The 13,951-nt window shown below is 35.1% G+C and overlaps 2 protein-coding genes across 2 annotated transcripts; one reads left to right on the forward strand and one right to left on the reverse strand.

Annotated features, from left to right (window-relative positions):
- The first annotated feature begins 155 nt into the window (after positions 1 to 155).
- On the forward strand, positions 156 to 5,244 carry LOC306875386 (SLAM family member 5-like). Its single transcript, XM_079425901.1, has 6 exons — positions 156 to 536; positions 1,035 to 1,352; positions 1,463 to 1,744; positions 1,845 to 1,955; positions 2,847 to 2,893; positions 4,725 to 5,244. The coding sequence occupies exons 1-6, from the start codon at positions 485 to 487 to the stop codon at positions 4,779 to 4,781; spliced, it is 867 nt and encodes a 288-aa protein (XP_079282027.1). The 5' UTR covers positions 156 to 484; the 3' UTR covers positions 4,782 to 5,244.
- A 1,235-nt stretch (positions 5,245 to 6,479) lies between these two features.
- Positions 6,480 to 13,608, reverse strand: LOC306874805 (uncharacterized protein). Its single transcript, XM_079425068.1, has 8 exons — positions 13,441 to 13,608; positions 11,612 to 11,932; positions 10,013 to 10,351; positions 9,200 to 9,523; positions 8,723 to 8,851; positions 7,131 to 8,572; positions 6,954 to 6,998; positions 6,480 to 6,869 (listed from the first exon to the last, which is right to left on the reverse strand). The coding sequence occupies exons 1-6, from the start codon at positions 13,490 to 13,492 to the stop codon at positions 8,490 to 8,492; spliced, it is 1,248 nt and encodes a 415-aa protein (XP_079281194.1). The 5' UTR covers positions 13,493 to 13,608; the 3' UTR covers positions 6,480 to 6,869; positions 6,954 to 6,998; positions 7,131 to 8,489.
- Between the last annotated feature and the right edge of the window lie 343 nt (positions 13,609 to 13,951).

Here is a 13,951-nt window from a genome sequence, read left to right on the forward strand (position 1 = left end):
ACAGTCACAGAAGAGGAAGACAACACACACACACACACACACACACACACACACACACACACACACACACACACACACACACACACACACACAGAGACAGGCCCTGAATAGCCACTCTTACCTACAATATTTCTGTCCACCCAAGAGATCAAACCACATTTCTCAAGAAATCAAACAGCAGCAGGTTTCAGTTTGACTCAGATGATGAACGTCAGTAAACTGGTACCGTGAGATCTTACAGTACGCATTTAAACTCTACATTTTCCATGCTATAATTGAGCACTGAGTACAGTTTCCTGTTTATTTTACCATGAAATGTAGTTTATATATTATAGGCTATGTGTAACCATATAACAGAGTGTGCTCATCTGCATTAGGAGTGTCAAGCTCTGTCGGGGGAGGATTCACATAATTTTGGTTGCGTTTCTTTAGATTAGTTGTATTTTCATTGATATTGAAATTAGTGCAGACTTCACACTGAACGATGATGTTTCACGTGCTTGTTTTGTTCTGTTTGTCCTGCTGGCATCTGATCGGTGAGTTATTATTTTCATTTATTCGTTTCATTTATTTACATTTCAAAGTAAAAAAAGATCCTGTTGCGGTTCAAATTAAATTAGTTTACCCTGCGATTAAATCTTTCTTGTTGTTTAAGAAATCTTAATTTAAGTCATTACAAATGTAAATCCTCTGAAAACATTTCTAAAATATAATTTCAATAGTTTTAATTATTTCTGCAGTGATCATAAACATCTATAAACATAACATAAATGAAATAATAAACAATGTGTTGAATATATTCAGCATTTTTAAACTTGTACTTTCAAGCTGCAATTAATTTATCATATAATTTGTTATTGCTTTATACAGCAGATCATTTTAAAGCACATTAAATATCAAATTGAGCCACATGCATCTGTCTGTTCATATATGTGACTTTACGTTTTGTTACATGTCATCAAAGGTTACAAGCTGATTTTAGGCTTTCTACACCAACAAGAGCCTTAATATGAAAACCTGTTCATGTTCATCAGGTGTGTTTGCTGAGTCAGTGTCAGTGATGGAGGGAGAATCTGTGACTTTACACACTTCTGTTACTAAAACACATGAAGTCGATCTTATACTGTGGAAGTTTGGAGCTGAAATGTCTGCCATAGCTAAAATCAGCATTGAGAAGCAAATCTCTGCCACATATGACGGTGCTGATGGGAGATTCAGAGACAGACTGAAACTGGACAAACAAACTGGATCTCTGACCATCACAAACATCACAACACAACATGCTGGAGATTATCAACTAGAGATAGCTGGAGCGAAAAAAGCATCAAAAACATTCAGTGTTTCTGTCTATGGTGAGTAAAAACTTAATTTGTCCTTCTTGTTTTAGTAGCTATTTGAATTGAATTGTTTCATTATGTAATGTTCATTATTATATTTCTGTTTATTCTCTCATGGTTTCCAGCTCATATGCCTGTACCTGTCATAAGAAGAGACTGTTCATCATCTTCATCATCATATTGTTCATTGCTGTGTTCAGTGTTGAATGTGGGTCATGTGACTCTCTCCTGGTACAAAGGAAACAGTTTATTGTCCAGCATCAGTGTGTCTGATCTCAGCATCAGTCTCTCTCTACCTCTGGAGGTGGAATATCAGGATAAAAACACCTACAGCTGTGTGCTCAACAATCCCATCAGCAACCAGACTCAACATCTGGACATCAGTCAACTCTGTCAGCCATGTGCAGGTATGTTGGTGTTGAGAGTAACATTGATTAACTTATATAGCACTGATATTTTTTGTAGATCAGATTCACTCACACTAAAGGTTCATTTTGTTCATTACAGATCAGAGCTTGTTTTACATAGTGCTGCTCTCTGCTGCTGGATTGCTGTTAATTGTAGCTGTAGTCGGGATCTTCTGCATCTGCACGAAATGTAGAAAAATGGACAGAGAAGGCAAGTATTATTATTAATATCAATTTGAAAATATACTCTAAATGCAGTCCAATATTAATAATACTAATAATCAATATTTATTGTCATTATTTTGTTGCTAACATCCTATAGATAATTTATATGAAAATAAACCAAACATTGTGTAGTTATTGTGTTTGACAATTTTTGTAGTTTACAATTATTGTATGCACTACCCATCAAAATGTTTTGAACAGTAATTTTTTGTTTTTTTTAAGTATTTTCTGATCACCAAGCCTGGATTTATTTGATCCAAAGTACAGCAAAAACAGTAACAACTTTGAAATATTTGTATTGTTTAAAATAACTATTAAATAACTATTTTCTATTTGAATGTATTTTAAAATGTATTTTATTCCTATGATTTCAAAGCTGAACTTTAGCATCATTACTCCAATCACATGATCCTTCAGAAATCATTCTAATATTCATATTTCAAATAACTGCAGGCTTGGTGAGCAGAATACTTCTTTAAAAAAACATTATAAATCTTACTATTCAAAAATGTGTATGTTGCGTATAATGATGCAATATTAACACATCCCGCTTGCACAATATAAACAGTATCTGCATTTATTTAATGGTGCCAAAACAAAACAAAAAAATTATAATAATAAAAAAAAAAAACTGCATTGCAGTTGCATTAATTAATGCAAAAAATAAAAACAAGCCTCCATCGTATAAGCCGGAGAACTGTTGTGGGACAGATGTAAGTTGGCTATATAGATATCTACTATTGTGCTAACTGAGTTTATTATCTGACCGTGCTCCTCTTAACTTTGTTAATTAAACATCATGATGAATTTCATTGAGCTTGCTAGTGAGACTGATTTTTTTGTTGTTGTTTTAATACATCTATTATTTTTGAAACAGTCACTTATGCTGAACCAGTGTTTCACAAAAGAAATTCACAAAAATCGGTAAGAGAATGAATTATGAATTATTGTTATTAATAAGTAATTATTATATAATTATTATGTTAAATGTCTGCAGATGGATGTGTGTGCACTTGTGTTTTTGTCTGTATGATAATCAATCACATACATTACAAACAACAATATCAGATGAAAGAAATAAGATTAGACAGTGGATATTTGCACTATGTGTACATGGAGAGATACTATGAACACTAAAGTGAAGATAGCATATTTTCTTAGCAATAAATGCAAATAGTGAAAAAGTGCAGATGGCAATGGATTCTATTTACATTAGGCCTTTGTAAAAATAGACAATGAAGCCCTTCCTAACCCTACCCAATACTTTTATTTTCAACTTTTTGATTATTTCCTTCATTTTTATTGAAAATAAATGCCCTTCCGATGTGATATAAGATGTGAAAAGGGAGACGAACGATTTACGTGCTTTATCACGTACGCCACTGGAGCTGTTGTTTGGTCAGTTTGAACAAATATTGTATGTTAAACTTAACTAGTTAGCAGTTGTGAGTGAGGGAGCAAGTGAGAGCGTGAGCGAACTCTCTGCTGTGTTGCCAGATCAAGTTATTATAAGCATATTTGGAGTTGTGTTTTCCATTTAATTCGGCACTTTAGAACAGCGGTTTTCAATTCCAGTCCTCACGCCTCCTCACTCTGCATATTTTGCATGTCTCTTTTAGTTAACACACCTGATTCAGATCATTAGCTCATTAGAAGAGAGCTCCATGCATGAACTGTGTTCCGATTGACATGCTCCCTACACAGTGTTCATTGCTCCCTATATACTCTACTATATACGCCTGCAGCATCTTCACACACAGGCGAAACTTACTAGAGAAGTGTGAAGTGTAACATAGCCTAATATACCTCTGTCCACTTCACAGGGCACTTATGGTCGAATAGAACAAACGTCTGAAGTGATAAGAGATACACACAACATGTGCAGAGCGGGGAGGCGCGAGAACTGGAATTGAAAACCGCTGCTTTAGAAAGTTAATAAAGTGGGAAGTTGCTGTTTAGGGTTAACATTATCTTATTTTATTTACAAAAAAAAACCCCAAAAATATTAATTTTTATATAAATGTTTTGTTTTTTAATTTGTTTTCATAGCAAAATCTGGCAACACTGCGATCCCACTTAAACTTAAACACTTAAAGTAATCAAAAAAGCCAACGGAGAGGTTATTGCTGACAGGATACCATATGAGGCAAATGCTAAAAATGTCATAATATTATCTGTCAGAAATGTAATCAACGCTATAAAAAATTAGTAGACCTACACAAATCTGTAGAGCAAATAGGTTACAGAATAAAATGTAATATGCAAATGAAGAATGCTATTTAATTCAGTATATTGTGGTTAAATTTTCACAAAGTCAAGGCAAAACATTAATAAGAGCATTAGAGACAAAGTTATTATCTATATAGCAATGGTTATTAATGAAAACTGTAACAATAATGTGTACAGTATTATTACATGAATAATACAATTATTCACCCCTAACCTATAGTAAAGTATTAACAAATTTGGATGCGATATGATATAATTTAAACAATGCTCATCCCTCCAAAACAGAGAAAACATATTTCACAAATTTCTACACGTCTGTCTCTTTTAAAGTGTTTAGTGTATGTACTGAGATGTATTATTGCACAATTCTTAACCCCACTCATTTTCAAACCCTGGTTATGGCCATGACTAGGTCTATAACTATGTATTAACAATCGTAACAATCGGACCTTAACTGTAGTTGACGTTCAGCTTATTTTTGCAATAGTAGACTAATATTTTTGTTTGTGTTTTGTATTTTTTACAGAAAGAGAATGAAGAGGAAGTACATGTAGTATATTCAACTATCAGCAAGAGAATATGATATAACTTCAATCTTTTTCTAACAAGGTGGGGTCTATGGTTAAGTTTTGGGATTAGTGTGAATGACCACATGTGGGATCATGAAGATATGCAGCAGGAGATGCAAAATACTCACAAGTGGAGACCCTGCTTTATTCATTGATTCACAACTGTGTAGAAATGTATTTTGATCTGTTGGACTAAAAGTGTGTTCATGAGAATGTATCTACTGCTAGACGTTTATGTTTGAAGTCAGTTTGTGAGTGTGTCTGAGGCGTAAGTAGTGTGTCTGTGAATAGCATGTGGTTGAAGGGCTTTTTCCATTCCTGCTTGCATAAAACCATTTGACTTCTCAACAGAAAAAAGAACAACTATTACTGATACCTTCTTTTCTTATTATAAAGGTCATACTTTAAGTTTTGTCTTTTGTTTTCTTTTTCTGTCAATGTTTTGGTCATTTTAAGAATAAATGCAATATGATTTACAATTTATGATTCATGTGTGATTTTAGTTTTCTTCAGTTTTAAGGAGGAATAAACTAAAGGTAGCAATGCTGCTTACAAACTTTGTTTTCCAGTGACAATGGTGCTGCTGTCGAATATTAAAGCATAAATTGTCAGCTTAGAGTGTGAAAATTCAATCCATACAAAATTCAAAATCAATAGTATTTGCATTTTTCTGATTTCCAGTGTTCCATAATGCCATGTGAATAATCACTATATATTAAAACGCTTTCATTAGACAAACACACGTCTATTGTGCATTGTTTTAAGCCTTCAAAAATGTTCTACTGGTGGAACATCTAATATAATACAACACACGAATGACTGTTGAAGATGAAGAAAGAGTATTTCACTGCAAATAACAGTTTAGTTAAAACATCTAACAGTCACATCAACCTTGATGAAGTGAAAGTGAAGTGATGGTGACCCATACTCAGAATTTGTGCTCTGCATTTAACCCAACCAAGCGAACACACACACACACACGGAGCAGTGGCACCCGAAAAGCAGTTGGGGGTTTGGTGCCTTGCTCAAGGGTCTCACCTCAGTCGTGGTATTGAGGGTGGAGAGAGAGCGCTGGTCATTCACTCCCCCCACCTGCAATCCGGACCTGAGACTCGAACCTGCAACCTTTGGATTTCAAGTCCGACTTTCTATCCATTAGGCCACAACTGCCCCACAAGTCCATGAACCTTGACCCTTTGGTATTTCATGAAACAATAAATACATCTCACAGTAGAACAGCCTATGTTTGGTATGTTAGGCTGCTATCACTTTAAGATGGATACACAGATCCAATATATTGATCAGTATTTCTCCCAACTGTTTATGTTTATGACTTTTTATGACAGGCATTTTGGCAGGCATGACAGGCATACCAGATACAGCCATCAACAGAACAAAGTTCACATATTCCTGCTATAGGAGCTGCCAACAGACCTGCTTTTACAGATATTTTTGACTGATGCTTACACCATGCTGTGGTCACAACTTTTATGGTATTGATTTAACTGATAAATGGCGCCATCTGGTGGTTGTTTGAGAAACCTCTGAATACAAAATGCTGTTTGAGCTGTTGAGTTGAGCAGGTTCTGCATGGAAGTGTGTTGCTGTTTTCTGTTTATGAGTGTGTTTAAGAAATTTCAAAGCTATTGAGTTTTAGCTTGGCTCAGTTATTTCTGTTTACAAACTCTAAAATCACAACAAATCCACCGATTCCAGCTGTTGATTCCAGTGTTTTAATGCCATTTATGACATGAACACACAGATCTTTCAAGTTTTCTCCATTGTCAGAAAATAGCCTTTACAGAGGCAAAATATTTCTGTATAGTAAGACAAAAAAACACTAAAATTTCAAGATATTCTTCTCAAAACACACACAATGATCGTCTCTTACAGAGCTTGTATTACAGGCTTTTGAGGAGTTTGGCCTATTACAGTACTTCAGCTATGATACAGAAAGGTTTCTTATAAAAATTCCCTTTACAAAAACATGGCACCATGATGGCAGTTTTAAATCCTATTGCTCTTGTAAGAACCTCACACTTCAGTGATCGGCAGTTAAGGAGCTCTTTACATGGATGACTCGGGAAACAGCTCTGATAATCCTGAGGAACAAAGAGAGAGTAAAGCACAATTAGATGCATTTTCCTTTGTTCAGACAAACAGATTTAAACTGGAGTCACACATACTATTCTTGTTCAAGTGCAGGAGATCCATCACACAGTGATGACATTCTGCAATACAAAGACATCAGGAAAACAAACATTAAATCAGGTCAAATGACCGTATAATACAGCACCGCTCAATGTGCTTTAAAAACCAAGAAAATGGAAGAAAACAGATAATGTGAATAAGTGAACATTCACCTTAAATGTCCCCCAGGTCTCCACATTCCTCCTCATGTGAAATGCATGGACTTGGCAGCACTAAACCTAATCAGCATCTCAAATGGCAGAATGTGACACTTAACACTTTTGTTAAAACAAAGTACAAATAAAGTAACTTCAGCACATTCTAACAATTAAGACTTTCAGTGGAAGTAACAAAGATCTTAAATTCATATTAAATAACACAAACATGTTTGTGAAATGTGGCTAAAACGTGATTCAGATGATTAACACCAGTAAACAGCTTGTGCAGCAGCAGCCAGTAACAATCATAATATAAAAACACATTACATAAACACACATTTAGCCACATTTAGCTGCTTCTCTCCACAGTGTCTTTCAGTGCAGTTCTTGATTCATAGATTCATAGTTTGATCAAGGACATGATGATATTACAAGGATAATCCTTTGCTGGATTTAAACCACCTTTCTAAGGTTTGTTAACCAAACAATCAAACATCAGCGTGGATTGTGAAAGATTCCATTTCTCAAAGATTCCTATTAAAAATGTAAGTTTAGAGTTGACAATGCTAGCAGAACAAAAGAGGCTTGCTGGTTAAATTAGGTGTAAAACACCAGCATCGAAAACACAACATAATTGTGTTTCAACATCAATGTTCCTCTCTAGCTAAAGTTTTGAGAACGTTCCCTGTTGGCTGTGATAGTGTTGTCAATATGCCAGTGCTAAAATTGTGAAGATTAAATATTATCAGTCTTTCTACAGTATCGGTAGTACAGATTCAGGTCAGTCATTGCCTTAAAATGGCAAAATTGGCAAAAAAAAAAGACTATTTGGCAAAACAAATGCCCATCTTGAAAAGATACTTATGTTCACAGCCAGTAATAAATGAATGTAAACAAAACATCTGATATGTCAAGATCACATCTACATGCAAACAAATATTCTGTTGGTAATCTGATTAATGGCTCAGTTGGATTGACAAACCTTCCTGTAAACACCTTAATCAATGTGAATGAAATTTCGATCAGACTAAAAGGGGTGGTGTAGATCTGAAATAATCTAATCAATAGGAAAAAAGTTAACATGTAAATGTTTGAGGCTTGACTATCTTCTCGGTTTCAAACATATGCATGTTTACAAATGTCCTACAAACATCTGTATGTTTTTGTCTCTGGTCGACTGACAACTTTCTTCTTCGAAATGACATCAAGGAAAAAAACAGCATTTCTACTTGCAGTATCTCAGGTGGCATTATTGCAGTGGCTTTTTCCATGTCTGAACACAGCAACTGGGAACGGTACATGCACTGAACTTAGGTTCTGAATGCATGTAATGGACTCTTTTCAACTGTCTGGGATTCTCAGAGGTGGAAGTCGTCATAGTTGAGTAGCAACATCATTTTGTGTATTGCCATTATGATTAAGGGCAACTAGTTCACGACTGGGCACCGCCCCGGTTCCTGTTTGAAAAATAATAATTAATAATAATAATAATAATAAAAAAAGAAAACTTAATTTTGTCAATTAGGATAAAAACACCTTAACATTTTAAAAAGATTCTGTGTGCACAATACATATTTTCATTTTGTAAGATCAGCTGTAATACTTGCCATGTTGTCTTGATCTGTGCCAACGGTAAATCACAAAAACAACTGCAGCCACCAGCAGAACAACAACAACAACAATAGCAGCACCTATTCCACCTACAGCAGCTGAAGACCGACCTGGAGCTGGAACAGCTGAAGACAGACAGTCATTATAGAGATTGACTAATAATCAGCTTTACCAAAACTTGACTGACATTTACAACTTTGTATAAAATGTTGTATAATATTGATAGATGACAGCAACTAAAACAGTGACTCTCACATGAAAACTGACCAACATTGTGCATTCTTTTATTTTTAACAATAGACTTAAAAATGATAAAATTCATAGTGTGACATAAAACTCATTCTGACAACTACCCGCCACTTTGATGTGCATGTAAAGGTAACAGATGATCAGCAACGGAATCGTATACTGAGAAGATTTAAGAATTTCAAGCGGTTTTGTAAAATTGCTCTGAATGACTAAATTATACTCACTAGTGATAGAAACAATGAATCTTCTACTGATGCTAAATCTGCTGCTGCTGATCAGTAGTTTATAATCTCCAGAGTCTCCGATTGTGGTGTCTGTGATGGTCAGAGATCCAGTCTGATGATCCAGCTTCAGTCTGTTTCTGAATCTCTCATCACACTGATCATCTGTGCAGATATTACTCTGATCTCCAGTGATTTCAGCGATGACAATGTCATTAAAATGCCACGTCTTCACATCATTTGTTTTTTTTATTTTGCCAGGATGTAAAGTGACAGTTTCTCCCTCCTTCGCAGACTTTGTTTCATTTCGTTCAGCAGCAGAAACACCTGAAACACAAACCAACAGCTGCTGAAGGATATATAAGGGGAAAAACACACAGCACGATAACTGTGCATATGAAAACAATAAAACATGCTCTCTTGACTTTCAGTCTGAAAAGCAACATTTATCCACAACTTTATCAAACATTTTTTTTTTATATGAAATCCTCTGCAGTTTGGATTCCTGGTGAACTAGTACAGGTGGATTTAAACACATGATAACAGAAGGCGATCAGAGATGGTAAAAAGACAATGACATCTTAAAAAAAAATAAAACTGATAAAACTAACAACTAACCAGTGGAAAATCTACAAATTCCACTTTAACAGTAAATGTTTTTGAATAAATTATCTATATGTTGTATGTGAATTAATATACAGGAAAAGAGAGAGAGAAAAAAACCTCTGAAAGTCACTGCAAAAATATCACTAAACATTAATGATGGGATTTAAACATACAAGAGAAATGTACTTGCTTTTAAACATAATGACTCACCACGGATGGCAAAAATGATGGTCTTGTCACTCTCAGCGTTGTTTCTGCTAGTGATCTTGAGTTGATAAAGTCCAACGTCTGTGATTGTGATGTTTGTGATGGTCAGAGATCCAGTCTGATGATCCAGTTTCAGTCTGTCTCTGAATCTCTCATCACCATCTTTACACTGAACATCTGTACAGATCTTACTCTGATCTCCAGTGATTTCAGCTATGCGATTGTCATTAAAATACCATCTAATCTTTTCTTGTTGGTTTGCTTTAACACTAGTTTGAAAACTGACTGAATCTCCCTCCATCACAAACACTAACACTCCATCTTCACCAGCAGCAAAAAAACCTGAAGAAGAAATGAACAGATAATATGAGCCAAAAAGTTTGTAGGTAGAGAAATCTGTCTGGATTCATAATATAACACATGCAAACAAACAACAGAAGAACATCACTGATTTACACATTCACTCATCAGACAAACCTACATGAGTGTCATGAATGATCTCATGCAACTTACGGAACATCATATAAACCAAATCCTGTTTCCAATTTTACTCTCCTCCCCCCAATCTGTGCATTTACACAACTAAGCATTTTTACACTCAAATTCATAACGGATTTTATCCATTAAGATTATCTCATGTGCCTTATAATCTTTTATCAAAATAACTTCCCCTTCCTCTCACAGCGACATCTCTTCTCTGATGATGTTTTCTCATTCATTGTCTGAAACCTATACTGTCACCATGCTGAGAATAATTGGGAGTAAAATGGCGGTGTAAACATTATGGTTACTGAACTAAAGCTCAAAGTATACTACTTTTTTTTTTTACATGATGCTAGCCTATGTACATGGCCGAATTCCTATATAATAATCATAATATAATATTATATTATATATTAACTTCTCTATTGCTGTTTAGTCGTAGTACAAGCAGGATGTGACGGTTTCTCGATATTAGTCCCGCCCCTCCTCCACTGTGATTGGTAAGTTGACCAAAAAGTGACAGCGATGAGTGCTGCATTTTATCCAAAGTTGAACATTCTTCAACTCTCGGTGCTGAGGAAAAAACACACAAACGCTCAGCGTGCTCCTGGTGTTTTAAAAAAATGCGGTGCTCCCATTGAGAACAACTGAAAAAATATGCCAGCCTTGGGAAATAACTGTCCTATTCTTTTTGAGGGTGTAATGCAATATTGTAATGCATTACTTTTAAAAGTAACTTTCTCCAACACTGCAGATTTAAGATATATGAATAGAAATATAATGGATCTGCTGCATTCTCCCATGACAAGATACATTATGTTATAATGACAGCAAAGAGTGCTTGGGTGTCCAAATTGTGTTCTGTATAGCAGAAATAACATTTTGAGCGCAAATAAAACATTTGTATTTTACTTGAATAATGATCAATTGTGTGCACTTGACTCAGATGATTGCTTAGTAACATATATGCATTGCCAGATTTGTTCAGTGGTTGGTTCAAGGAGATGCAATGATACAGTAGCTTCTCTACAGCTACTGCTGCCATGATATTTGTAGATATAAACACTTTAATGATGTGATTTCAAAGTATAATACTTGCTTTAAAACATAATGACTCACCATAGATGGTAACATTGAAGATCGTTTCACTGTCACTGCTGCTATTGATTATCTTTAATTTATAAACTCCAGAGTCTGTGGTCCTGGTGTTTGTGATGGTCAGAGATCCAGTCTGATGATCCAGTTTCAGTCTGTCTCTGAATCTCTCATCACCATCTTTACACTGAACATCTGTACAGATTAAACCAAGGTCTCCCCTGATTTGAGCTATACGACCATCTTTAAAATACCATCTAATATTTTCTTGTTGGTTTGCTTCGACACCAGTGTGTAGAGTGACTGAATCTCCCTCCGTTCCTGACACTGACTCACCAAACACACCTGAAGAAGAAATTAACAGTTAATTAAAAAGATTAAAATTCAAATAAATTAAAGTCGAATAAAATTACACCACAGGAAAGTGCAGTGGAAAATGTTTTATATATCATGACGGTTGAGAGATCTGGCTGGATTTATAAAGTAACACATGCAAACAAACAGCAGAGGAACATTGTTGATTTACACATTCACTCATCAGACAAACATACATGAGCCTCACAGATGTGGCTTGATGAGCACCGTACAAACCACATCCTGAATCACACAGTTCTGCTCAGTTTACATAACTGTTGCAAAATATTCACAATGTTAATTTTAACAATGTAAGAGGGATTCCAAAACCTGCATGTTATTTTTTATTTAGCCTAGTAGTGTCCTGAATAAGCTATTTCATGCAACATATGTTTACATATTGTCCACAATACAAAACAACTAAATTTACACAAATGAACCGGATGAGAGCCATCTTTTGACACTGAGGACGAGTAAAGAACTCATACACAACTATTAAAAAAGGGGAAAACATTTACTGATGCTCATGAAATAATGCATTAAGAGCCCTTGAATTTAATGATCAGGATAACTTTTATTTATTTTGTGTTTCCGTCTAGAGCATAGTGCATGTATTCACTCTTTGTAATAGTTTGAGTCCCTCAAGTACCATAAGTGTGGAAAAAATGGATCTCAAAATCCGTCACAATATAATCCTACTCATTCTGTCAAACTGGGTATGTAAACGTATGCGCTTATGTGTATTCATATTCAACTTCATAATGAATATTACCTATAATCAGGGGCGGTTCGAGAGACCATTAGATACAACGATACAAAACACCCAAATAGGCAGTCATTGTTCTTATGAAAACTGTATTATTGTATGAAATAAGTTGACACTATTAACGTTACAGAAGTTACTTAGTTAAGAGCAGCGAGTTCTCATGTTTTTCTTTTGATGTTGGATTAACATTATTAGCCTACATAAGAAATACATGGATCTGACACACATCCAAAATTTTCTTAACTGTTTGTTTATTTAAGATGTAACCGACTTGGATACTCGTCGAGACAGCATATTGTGTGTTTTTGCTTATTTGTTCGAGAAGATCTCACGAAAGTGTGTTTCAATGGCACGATTTTCTGTTTCTATTTGGTGTGCTATTTATACGCAGAAACCATGGTTAATTTGTGGTTACAATGGTTTAACTATAGTAACCATGTTGTTGTTGTTTTTTATTGTAGTAAAGTCATGGTCAATGATTAGAGTATGGAATAGTTAATCACATCATATCATATCACGTGAATGTAACACATTCTGTCGAGTCATTTCCGTCAAAACGATACTGCATATCTTTACCACATTTCAGATTTCTGCATATCTAACAGCTTCTATTGTGACCAGCTAAGCATGTTTGGTACTGTTTTGTTTGTTTTTACTGAAAACATGACCTTTTAACCGCAAATTGCAAATCGCCAAAACACCGAAAGTGAGATATAAAGCCTAAATGTCTTACCATGGTCGAGTAAACAACAGAACAATAAGAGCGAAATATAGAGAAGCTTCATTTTCACCAGGTTTAAAGTGCAATGTCTGTTGTTTCTCTTTATTAAATACGATGACCGAAGTGAAAGTAAAAAGTGCACTGCAGCGTGATGACGTAAAAGCTAAAATTGGGAGGATCAGCGCGACGACGTAGAGACGTTTCGTCACGGTCTTTGATCTGCATCACAAACACATGAATAAAAAAATCCGCTTCTTTTTGAAAAGTGATGCGTAATGCTGTTTGATGGTCTATGTATATAAAGGTTTATTCACAAATCGCAGTGTTTGTCTTAAATTTTTGTTCTGAATGTTGGAGTTCTATATTTCTTAAATTAATATATGTACAGTATTGTTACGACCGTCTAGGGGTCTGTGTCGTAACTAAAAAAAAAAAAAAAAAGAGTGAAATGAGTCTCACTACCAGAGAGATTAGGAAAACGCATTTACCTTTATTTGCGGGCAAAAGGAAATACATTCCAACT

The sequence above is a fragment of the Barbus barbus genome (assembly GCF_936440315.1).
Source record: "Barbus barbus genome assembly, chromosome: 9".
NCBI lineage: Eukaryota > Metazoa > Chordata > Actinopteri > Cypriniformes > Cyprinidae > Barbus > Barbus barbus.

Excerpts from the sequence above, each read along its gene's own strand:
- LOC306875386 (XM_079425901.1), top strand. The coding sequence starts at position 485 with ATGATGTTTCACGTGCTTGTTTTGTTCTGTTTGTCCTGCTGGCATCTG. Across the intron at positions 1,745-1,844 it reads ACTCTGTCAGCCATGTGCAG|ATCAGAGCTTGTTTTACATA; the intron begins GTATGTTGGTGT and ends TGTTCATTACAG. Across the intron at positions 1,956-2,846 it reads TAGAAAAATGGACAGAGAAG|TCACTTATGCTGAACCAGTG; the intron begins GCAAGTATTATT and ends TTTTTGAAACAG.
- LOC306874805 (XM_079425068.1), bottom strand. The coding sequence starts at position 13,492 with ATGAAGCTTCTCTATATTTCGCTCTTATTGTTCTGTTGTTTACTCGAC. Across the intron at positions 10,352-11,611 it reads CTTCAATGTTACCATCTATG|GTTTTTTTGCTGCTGGTGAA; the intron begins GTGAGTCATTAT and ends TTTCTTCTTCAG. Across the intron at positions 8,852-9,199 it reads ATTCATTGTTTCTATCACTA|CTGTTCCAGCTCCAGGTCGG; the intron begins GTGAGTATAATT and ends GTCTGTCTTCAG.